Source organism: Quercus lobata, chromosome 6 (assembly GCF_001633185.2).
Source record: "Quercus lobata isolate SW786 chromosome 6, ValleyOak3.0 Primary Assembly, whole genome shotgun sequence".
Lineage (NCBI taxonomy): Eukaryota > Viridiplantae > Streptophyta > Magnoliopsida > Fagales > Fagaceae > Quercus > Quercus lobata.
Window position 1 is genome coordinate 25,481,081 of NC_044909.1, and position 11,358 is coordinate 25,492,438.

Sequence of the window (11,358 nt, forward strand, 5' to 3'; positions counted from 1 at the left end):
GTCAGCCACTTCCTCACCCAATCTCAATTTATTCCTTCTGAACCAAATCTGTGATGCTAACTTTGTGAACATATCAGTGGGATGAGACTTCTCCATACACATTCGAAACACTTCCAAGAATGTCGAACACTCTCTAGTTTCACTCTTCAGCAAATTGAAGTGCACAGCCCATACCTCATTCAGTTTTGGACAAGACCAAAGGGCGTGCAGTGTAGATTCCTGTTCTATCCCACAAACCTCGTAAATGGGATTAGTGAGAACTTTCCTCTTCACAAGGTTGACCTGAGTTGGAAAAGCATCCAAATTTGCGCGCCACATTAGTGTTTTAGTTCTGTTGGGAATCCTCAGTTTCCATAGACCCTTCCATGTGTTCTTAGAATGAGACACATTCGATGTTCCAACATTTGAACTCAGCTCTTTTTCAACCAGGAGTCTATACCCGGCCTTAACCGAATATACCCCATCCATATTGCTCGGCCAACACAGCTTGTCTTTAGCATCAGTAAAGTTTATGGGAATTGATTTGATCAGCTTAGCTTCATGAGGCATGAAATTATTATCAATTGCATCTTCAATCCAGCGACTCCTCTCCTTGTCAATTAGCATTGATACCTGTGCATCACAACCAACGAAAGTTGGGGGGGATTGAATTTTGGTGTATTAAGGGTCAGGTAGCCATCTGTCTTGGTATATGAGGATGTTCTTGCCATTTCCCACTCTCCATTGGGCCCCCTTTTTTATGACCTCTCTACCTTTAAGAATACTCTTCCAAGCAAAGAAGCCATTACCTTCCTTCGGTTCAAAAATATTACCACTTGGAAAAAATTTTTCTTTGAAAAACCTGTGGAAGAGAGAGGTCTTATTTTCTAATAACCTCCATACTTGCTTTGCCAACATTACATCATTAAATTTTTGCAGTTCCTTGAATCCCATACCACCTAGGTCTTTTGGAAGGCATAATGAACTCCACTTTGTCCAATGTATTTTCCTTTGGTCCCTGCGATGGCCCCACCAGAATTTTTGAATTAGCTGCACTATGTCATTGCATAATGTGATGGGAAGTTTGAAGCAGTTCATGGCAAAGGTTGGAATAGCATGCACCACCGCCTTTAGCAACATTTCTCGCCCGGCTTAGGAAAGAAGTTTTTCTTTCCAACCTTGTAACTTGGCCCAAACCCTCTCTTTGATAAACATGAGACTTGCCTTTTTGTTCCTTCCCATTAGAGTAGGTAGACCAAGGTATTTTTCGTATTGTTTGACCTCTTGAATCCCAAGGTAGCTTGTGATTTGCTCAATGGCTTTTGTTGGAGCTGATTTGCTGAAAAAGAGAGAGGTTTTTGACCTGTTTAACTGCTGGCTTGAAGCTCTTTCATATCTGCTTAAAAGATCTTGAATCCTGTGGCATTCCGTAATTGAGGATCTGCAGAAAAGCAAACTGTTGTCGGCAGAGAAGAGGTGGGTCAGCCGAGGACCTTTCTTGCATATGGAGACGCCTCTGATTTGGCTAGAAACCATAGAGTGTTGTAGTAGGCTATGAAGACCTTTCGTGCAGAAAAGGGGAGAGTGGATCCTTTTACCTGATGCCTCTAGTTAGGTGAATGACTGGTGAGGGTTCGCCATTAATAAGGATCGAGTAGCTAACTGATGAGATACATTCCATCATTAAGACCACCCATCTATCTGCAAAACCCATCCTCTTCATCATTAGCTCCAAATACTTCCATTCAACATGGTCATATGCCTTGCTCATATCTAGCTTCAAGGCCATGTAGCCCGCCTTGCCCTTTTGATGGTGCTTCATATAGTGCAATGTTTCAAAGGCCATTAATATGTTGTCTGTGATCACTCTACCTGCTTGAAAAGCACTTTGGTTCTCTGACACTACTAAAGGGAGGATACCCTTGAGCTTGTTTGCTAACACCTTAGACACCAATTTATAAATCACACTACATAAACTTATAGGTCGAAATTCAGTAATTCTTTCCAGAGATTTAACTTTTGGAATTAAAGCAATATGAGTAAGGTTTATTTCTTTAGGAATCTTACAATTATGCAAATAGTCTAGAACAGCAAAGCAGACATCCTTACCAACAGTACTGCAAAAAGATTGATAAAAGAGCGGAGGCATACCGTTAGGGCCTGGGGCTGTAATGGGCTCCATCTGTTTCATGGCTATTTCCACTTCCTCCTTGCTGAATTGCCTGAGCAGCATTGAATTCATAGCTTCAGTTATTGAAGGTTGGACCTTGTCAAGGACTTCAGTAAAATCTGATGGGAAGGAGGATAAGAATAGAGATTGGTAATACTTAAAGGCAATGTTTTTAATCTGGCTCTCCTCTGTACACCAAACATTTTGATTATTCTTCAATCGGAGAATCCGATTTCTTCGAAATCTTTGGGAGGCCTTGCTATGGAAGTAAATGGTATTCTTGTCTCCACATTTCAAGAAAAGCGCCCGTGAACTCTGTTGCAACATCTGACTTTCCTTATCGAGAAGGTCATTTATTTCCTTTTGAAGAGATTTTACCAGCATTTGATCACCCCCCTTACTGCATCCAGTTCTGCTCTGGATAGGAGCTTCCTCTTTTCCTTAAGCACCTTCCTAATGCTCCCAAAAGAATTCTTACTCCACTCAGTAAGCTTTTCTCCACATGTTTGTAATTTTCCTGCTACCTCAGGCATTGTAGCTCCCATTATAGATGGGCCCCAAGCATTAGTGACTCTGTCGCTACACCCTTTATCTTGTAGCCACATTTGTTCGAATTTAAAAGTTCGTTTTGGTTTAGGACTGATACCTTCAAGTTTCACAATAATGGCATGATGATTTGAAGAGTTGGAGTGGAGATGTTGAACTTTGGTGCCCAGGTTTGAGAAAGCCACTGATTGTTAGCTACTGCTCGGTCAAGTCGTTCAAGCACAAAGCCACCTTGACGACGGTATTTCCAAGTAAATTTCTTCCCTACATATTCCAAATCCTTTAACTTGGCCTCATCCAATACATCACGGAAAGCTTTCATTGGAGTTTCACTTCTCGGACCCAGACCACACTTCTCATGGGACTAGAGGATTTCGTTGAAATCCCTAGCACATAACCACGACATCGAGAAACTTGCATGTAGTTGTCGGAGCAGAGCCCATGTCACATTTTTTGGCCAGATCAGCAAAGCCATATATGCTAGTGAGACGCCATTTATCTTCCGGCGAATCCCCAACAACAGCATCAAGGTTGATTTAGCGACGAGGATATTACTTCAATTCTTAGCGAATTATTCCAAAACAGAGCCAAGCATCCCAATCTATTGACTTGCGGAGTAACCGGTACTGATCAAACCCCAACTTTGTGCACAAACTAATCAACCTAGCCTCACCCGCCCACGTCTTGGCCAGGAAGAGGGTGGTGGGATCTTGTGCCCGGATGAAACTCTCGAGCTCATGAACGGTGCGTCGGTTCCCAAGCCCATGCACGTTCCAGAATAAAAGGTTCATTGTGCTCAGCGGGGCTGCTGGCCAGCCACCGTCGTTTGATATAGATATATAAAATTAAATATGTTTTTTTTAAACATAATTAAATATGTATACTTGGTTTTTTTATACTATTATTTAAGGGGCTTTCTGTGTTTGGATTCCTCATTTTTTATTTCAAAAATGCCTCCACACCCCTATGTTTAAGTAGAGACAAAATTAAAAGATAATCCTGTAAAAATGCAATTCTAACTCTACTAAAACATTACCTAAAAAATAGGATCACTACACTGTTAATTTTCAAATTTTTTACCTACTTATAAATTGAATTTTTTTTCTAAATAACAATAAATATTAAAAAATTTAGTTAATTGTTACGTTTTAAAACAATGTTGAAAACTAGCATCTCGAGTGTCTAAAACTCAAGTTCCAAGATAAAAATCGAGTTTTTAAGTCTCGATTTGTAAGTGGTTTAGAAAAAAATTAAGCTGAAAATCGAGTTTTAAAGACTCGATATCCATAAATTGAATAAAAACGCCGCTATAGGTCTATAAAACGTCACTATAGGGCTTAAAAACGCCACTATAGGACTCCATAAATCTGTACTTAAAATTTTTTTTTTCCAGGAAAACGTCGCTATAGGGATTTAAAACGTCACTGAAAGGCTTAAAAACGCCACTATATGTGAAATTTTTTTCACATGAAACTCAAGTCTTAAAGACTCGAGATCTATGTGGGCTTTTTCTAAAATAGATCTCGAGTTTCTAAAACTCGAGATGCTACTTTCCTTTATTGTTTCAAACGTTACCTAACTAACTATATACAATTCTTTTGCATTGCTGTTTTGCACATTACCTCCTTATAAATTAGATTATCAAAATAAAAATTATATATATAAAATAAAAACACTGATTTTTTTTTGCTAGTTCAGTGTTATTCACTTATTGTCCTCTCCATGGCTATAGTATTGTGCTCTCTCTCTGTTAGTTCCAAACAGCATCCTTAAAAAACAACCGGTTCTGGGTTGTTGCTAATCCATTCAGATAGAAGCTACAAATGGGTTTTGCCTCAATGTCTGTAATTGAACTTGTTTTGGTGCTTTCACTAAGCTTCTTTCATGGTGGTGAGGGTGTTCTATCTACACTTGATGGACCTTTTAAGCCTGTCACGGTCCCTCTTGATAACTCTTCTCGTGGGAAAGCGGTGGACTTGTCAGACACTGATCCGGTTGTGCAAAGAGTTGTTGAAGGTTTCGAACCTGAGCAAATTTCATTGTCTCTCTCTGCAACCTATGACTCTGTGTGGATTTCTTGGATCACAGGTCTCTTTCACACTATAAACTGTTTACTACTTTTACTTTCTTAGCTTCTCATTTCTTTCTTTTATTAATCTGAGATTTTTATGAGATTTGATAATGATTAAAATGTGAACTTAATATCCGTTTTTGTGAAATGTGACAATTGGGTTTTGTCATTTTTGTGTTTTCAAAGTCAAAAAGAGCTTAGCATTCCTTAAATTTATGGTTCCAATGTTACTTCAGCTATCATGTATAAGATAAAATTCTGTAATTATACAAGTACAACGTTACTTTTTTGTTTTTGTTTTTGTTTTAGTAGTTGTTTTTATAATGGTTGAAACTTTGAATTTTGGAAAGGGATACAATCACCTAATCTTTATCTTTAAAATTTTTGAATACATTGGGTACAGGATTTACTTTCCTTTAGTCAATCACAGAATATAGTTGGATTGAATTTTTCAGGTGAATTCCATATCGGGTACAACATAACATCATTAGATCCTAAAACTGTAGCAAGTGTTGTTCAATATGGAGTGTATGGATTGCCAATAACTGATGAAGCAACGGGTTATTCGCTTGTTTATAATCAACTTTATCCTTTTGAAGGCCTTCAGAACTACACTTCTGGAATTATCCACCATGTTCGCCTCACAGGTATAATTAGTAGTGTAATTAATGCATATTTCTCTAGATTAATATATTCATCTCAAATGACTGATTCTATCAATATGCTAATAAGGTGATTGTCTTCCAGACAAAATGAATGCTTCCTCTGCTCAATATTACATATTATTGGATACTGTATGGTTTTGTTATTTACATAATATGAGTTGCACAGAGGGTAATGGTTGAATTGATTATAGCCATTTCAATCATTCATAAGACTGTCCTATGGGATGGTTCTTTTACTTCATTAGCCCTAAGTTGCCAATCAATTGAGGTGAAGGTCTAAACCGTCTCAAAGTGCTCCCAAAGAATTGTGATGTAGCAGCTGTTGATCATGATTGAAAATGGAAAATTTGAAGTTCTTTAACTGTACCCTCAGGTCATTTGACCATGTAAACACTTTGTTATTTACAAAGTTGCTCTTCAGTAGCACTTTTTCAATGTTAGACCAGTCATTCTTCTGAGTCATCCAACTATTCTGCAGTCAGGTCGAGAGTATACTCTCCAAATTCTGTATTGCAAGCTCACTTCAGTTATCTTTACTCATGAATATATCCCCTCAGTAATTAACTGGATCCTTGATTTGTTTTAATTCTTTTTTGTCTCATGTTTCCTCAAAAAACCAGTTCACCTAAATCTTCTCGGGGACAGGATGTTCTTCACCAGAGACAAGAAGTTATTCCAAAAATAAAAGCTTCTATTAGCACCTTCCATTGTTGGGCATTTGCATTCTGTTATCATCACAACTTAAAAAGTATTTGTATATTTCCAATGATGGTTGTAAATGTCTGTAGCTGTAAGTAAGAACAGTTCAAGATTATTATCCATACAAAGGATATGGATGTAAGAAGCAGCTGCAGTGTTCAAATTTCTCTTCTAATGGATTTCCCTATGGAGCCATTAATTTGACAGATTGAATGGTGCAATTATGTAATTCTATTTAGAACTTCTTTTTTCTTTTGGTTCACCACATAAGGTCTTGTGTTTTCACAAGGCATTGAATGGTCTTCAATGTATGTTTCAAGATTTGGTTGCATGTATAGCAAATGAATATTTATACACGTGAGCTTAGAACAGCTTTTTACCTATACTTTTTCAATAATATCTGGGTCAAATATGAAGTATTTGCAAACCCAGCATGACAATTGACATGTATAATTCTCTCTACACAGAGCCATTTCATCTATAATTGAAAGTCATAAATTGATAACCCCCCCCCCCCCCATCTGTTTCCTGCCTTTTTGTTTTTGTGAATCTGTGTGCCTATGCATCTTTGTGACCTTGTGTGTATCTGAACTTCCCAACATGTGAATTTATTTATTAGTTTCACAACTCTATTACGTCTTTCTGCAGGGCTGATGCCCGACACACTATATCAGTATCAATGTGGAGATCCATCAATATCAGCAATGAGTGATATAAATTATTTCAGGACAATGCCTGTTTCTGGACCCCATAGTTACCCTAGCAGAGTAGCAGTGGTGGGGGACCTTGGTCTCACATTCAATACCACATCAACTGTGGACCACATGATCAGTAACCATCCTGATCTTGTTCTACTGGTTGGTGATGTTAGTTATGCTAACTTGTATCTCACAAATGGAACTGGGTCTGATTGCTACTCTTGTTCATTTTCACAAACTCCCATTCATGAAACTTATCAGCCACGTTGGGATTACTGGGGAAGGTGAATTTCTAACTTTTTTTTTTCACTGAAAATTATCCAATAAATCTTTTTTCCTACCATTTAGGGCTATCAAATGGCAGGCACTTGGATATTTTTTATAAAGGTACTGGTCTGGTTGTCAAACATATGGCTCGTTCAGCCCTATTACGCAAGTTGAATAAAAAATGCACTTTTAAATTCTAGTAGTAACAAAAGTAAAGATTAGGGACTTTTAGATTTTCTAGAATATGGTTTATGGTATGGAGGGATGTTCTATAGCTTAATTTCAGATGGTTGATTGATGCATGATGACCTCAGATTACATGTCGTGCTAATTTGCTTTAGAAAGTATTCTCTGTATTCTTTTTCTGATAAATTTTATTGGTTCCCAAAACAAATAAAATAGCCAATAAAATTTTAAGTTTAGAAAGAATAAAAGTTCAATTTATTGGAAACTGCTCTCTCTCAAAACCTTATATTTTGTTGGACCAAAAAAAAAAAAAGACTGGCAATTTTGTTATTGTTTGAATTTTCAGTAAGCATTTTAGCTCATAGAATTATCATGGGATGTTTAATGTTAGGTACATGCAGCCTCTTGTGTCTAAAGTTCCAATAATGGTGGTAGAAGGGAACCATGAAATTGAACAACAGGCTGAAAATCAGACTTTTGTTGCTTACAGTTCTAGGTTTGCATTCCCATCTGAAGAGAGTGGATCATCATCCACATTCTACTATTCTTTTAATGCAGGTGGGATACATTTTATCATGCTTGGTGCCTACATATCTTATAACAAACCAGGTGAACTAAAGTTCTCTTTCATATTTTCATTTTTTATCGCTAGCAATTTCCCATGGTCATTAAAAAAAAAAAAAGGCCTCTTTTCCATTGCTTTACCTTCTCATATATTATGTACGTGGCCAATTTTATGCATTTGGTTATGTAACCAGTAACTTTAAAGCTTGATGTTGTTATTTCCTATGTTAGAGATTTTAGAGTATCCAATCCAAAAGTTTAAGCTAATGAGTGGAAAGACCTAAGAAGTATATAAACCCTTAGGCCATAACCCAAGCGCTAACCCAATCAATGTTGGATTCCTTGACACCCTCATCCTCTCCCACATCTAAGCTGAACAAAAACTGAAACCAAGACAAACAGGCAAATGACCAACCAAGCTCTAATACCATGTTAAAACCATTCAACCCAAAAGCTTAAACTAGTAAGTGGAGATGCCTAACAAGGACATATACCCATAACAAAGCAAAAACCCAACCGGTGTGGGGTTCCTTAATGAGAGAGAGCGTATTCTATTGTTAGAAATTACATGGTGTGTTCTCCCAATTTTTGCATTGCAGAGGATCAATACAAGTGGTTGGAGAGAGACCTGGCTTCTGTTGACAGAGAAGTTACTCCATGGTTGGTAGCTGCGTGGCATCCACCTTGGTATAGCACCTACATGGCACATTACAGAGAAGCAGAGTGTATGAGGGTAGAGATGGAAGACATACTGTACAAGTATGGTGTGGACATTGTATTCAATGGACATGTAAGTGTATTTTCCCTATATCTCCTCACTTGTCTTTTTTCTCTTCTTCTCCTTACAATAAGATAATTTGTTTTGGTGCCACAGAGATTAATGTTGGTATGACATACTAAACATGTAAAAATCTAATCTGTTTCCAAATACTTAGAGATTAGAAATGTACTTCTGTCTTCTTTGCATTTGTGAAGGAAAAAAACGCTGGATCAAGTCTAAGATGAATCCTTAAACCATTAGTGTCCAAATATATGCATAGATGTGATATTTAAATGTTCAAAATAATGATGTCTTAAATCTAATAAGTCCAAGGTAAACATAACAAAAGTACCTATAAGGGAATGTTTTTCCTAGAGTTGAAGTAAGAATTTCCAAGACTATAAAGAACTTCCTATTTAATATAATTGCCACATGGTCATTATCTAAGATCAATGTCATTGCTAGATGACACAAACTTGAAAAAATGAAAATGCAAGATGGAATAGGAATGTGGTTCAATTACCAGAAAATTTTTATTGTTGTCAAATGAATAGTTTAAATGCAGATTCCTAAATGGTGCTCTTTTGTGTATTTCTGCTTCCTATATGATGCTTGAATATCTAAGCTGTTTGCAGAAAAGTGATGCATTCATTTGTATGCTTATAGTAAATGGTGTGCATAAGTGGTGTTGTTCATTTGGAAAACCATCAACAGGTTCATGCCTATGAGAGGTCAAACCGAGTATATAACTACACTCTGGATCCCTGTGGCCCCATTCATATTGTAGTCGGTGATGGAGGTAATCGGGAGAAGATGGCAATTGCACATGCTGATGAAGCTGGGAACTGCCCAGAACCATCTACAACACCAGATAAATATATGGGTGGGTTCTGTGCATTCAATTTCACGTCAGGCCCTGCAGAAGGTAAGTTCTGTTGGGACCAGCAGCCAGATTATAGTGCATACAGAGAAAGTAGCTTTGGTCATGGGATTCTAGAGGTACTCTCACTCACTCTTCGACAAACACACATCTACAATAATTCCAGATGTAATCTTCTACAGTTAGATTTCAACACAAATGATTCACCAAAAGCCTTCCTTTTAATACTGCAATGGATCTTAGAAGTCAACAAAACAATAAAATCATTAAAAATTAACAAGTAATTTTAAATTTTGCAGGGAACATGTTACAAGCTTTTTTAGGAACACTATTTAGATACATATGAATTTCAGCGAGTCAACAACACATTTTGCAAGGAAAAAAAAAAAAAATTCTTACAATGCCTATTCTACCCCAAAAATTAGTCTTAATCTATCACAACATAAAAGACAAATGCAAAAACCCATACTAATTTGTAAATTCTCAAAGGTCTTGGAAAGAAGAATTTAGTTGTAATAGTGAAACCATATAAAATACCAAGGCATTGATTGGTGGAATTTAGCCCTTCTTCAAAAGGAGTCGAACCTAATGGTATTTCTATGTGGCTTGCAGGTACAAAATGAGACTCATGCTTTGTGGACTTGGCACCGTAATAAGGACATGTACAACCTTGCTGGAGATGAGATATACATTGTAAGGCAGCCTGATAGGTGCCCAGTTGATTCGGGAGGTACTTGAATTTAGGTAAAAAGGCATATGGAGCACATCAATTGAAAATGGCATTATTTTTAACCTCGATAATGAATTTTATGAAATGATACAAATTGAACATCTATAAGTTCGAACCAAAAAGCCACTAGAACTCCAATGAGACACAAAAAGATGGCCTCATAGGGTTTTATAATAAGTTCCTATCTAACAAGATGTTGCAGAAATTACTTGAGCAAACTGAGACATTTTGTAAATATATTACTTTAAAATGTTTAAGTAATCTTAATACCAATATTTGTGAATGGTTGTGAAAACACAACCCAAATATTGTTATTTTTTTAAGACAAATAATCTTCTCACATTTTTTGTCATCTCACAGGAAATCTACTTAGAAGACGCTCAAAGCTGTACTATATTTTCTATTTGACCTATTAGATGACAAACCTTTTAGAAGACGCTCAAAGCTCTACTATAGTCTTTTGTCATTTTTTGCTTTCAAATTGTACAACATAAAAGAATTCGGCCTGAATGTATTTATTTTCTTTTCTTCGAAGGTTTCTAAGTGTTGAGCGAACATTAACCCAAAAAGGCACAAAGAAATTCGAAGCAAGAAGATTACTATGGACTATGAAGCATTGCGTGGAGCATCAAGGGTCCTTTGCAACAATTTTTTTTCTTTTATATATATATATAGAGACAGAGAGAGAGAGAGAGAGAGATTCAAGTTATATCTAGTCTAACTCTAAACAATGTTATACCGCTCAAAATTTTTTAATCGGATTTAAATTTTGACAAATTTATCATTAGATTACATTATCTTTGTATATTTTCAATGTTTGCAAAATTTCAAAGTGATCAAAGATTAATAGCCATGTCATTAATCAATTTTTTTAAATTCAAGTTTTTGTAATTTAAAGTAATGCATAAAAGATAAGTTTATGAATTAAATGGTAAATAACATACAATTGGCATGATTGTTAAGAAGATATAGAACATGTAATTTAATGGTATAATTTTTAAAATATGAATTTTATAACAAGTTATTGAGTGGTGTAACATTACTTAGAGTTATACTAGGTGTAACTTGAATCTAACTTACATATATATATATATATATATATATATATAGCCAAAACTTAGAGAAAGTTAATTAGATTTTAAA

General features: G+C 36.2%; 1 protein-coding gene across 4 annotated transcripts; it reads left to right on the plus strand.

Annotated features, from left to right (window-relative positions):
• The first annotated feature begins 4,379 nt into the window (after positions 1-4,379).
• Positions 4,380-10,863, plus strand: LOC115950526 (purple acid phosphatase 15-like). 4 transcript variants are annotated; one of them, XM_031067718.1, is made up of 8 exons: positions 4,380-4,783; positions 5,222-5,413; positions 6,779-7,112; positions 7,673-7,890; positions 8,445-8,635; positions 9,320-9,604; positions 10,098-10,215; positions 10,751-10,863. In XM_031067718.1, exons 1-8 carry the CDS (start codon positions 4,519-4,521, stop codon positions 10,756-10,758), a joined length of 1,611 nt encoding a protein of 536 aa, XP_030923578.1. In that variant the 5' UTR covers positions 4,380-4,518; the 3' UTR covers positions 10,759-10,863. The 4 variants fall into 4 exon arrangements, with proteins under 4 accessions (XP_030923578.1, XP_030923577.1, XP_030923575.1 ...); XM_031067717.1 differs by lacking the exon at positions 10,751-10,863 and adding an exon at positions 10,576-10,744 and having other exon boundaries at positions 10,098-10,229; XM_031067715.1 differs by lacking the exon at positions 10,751-10,863 and adding an exon at positions 10,576-10,744.
• The last annotated feature ends 495 nt before the right edge of the window (positions 10,864-11,358 follow it).

Bases quoted from the DNA above. Each gene is read 5' to 3' on its own strand.
- LOC115950526 (XM_031067715.1), top strand. From the start codon at position 4,519: ATGGGTTTTGCCTCAATGTCTGTAATTGAACTTGTTTTGGTGCTTTCA. The intron at 5,414-6,778 runs GTATAATTAGTA...GTCTTTCTGCAG, and splicing joins CCACCATGTTCGCCTCACAG to GGCTGATGCCCGACACACTA. The intron at 10,216-10,575 runs GTACTTGAATTT...GTCATCTCACAG, and splicing joins GTGCCCAGTTGATTCGGGAG to GAAATCTACTTAGAAGACGC.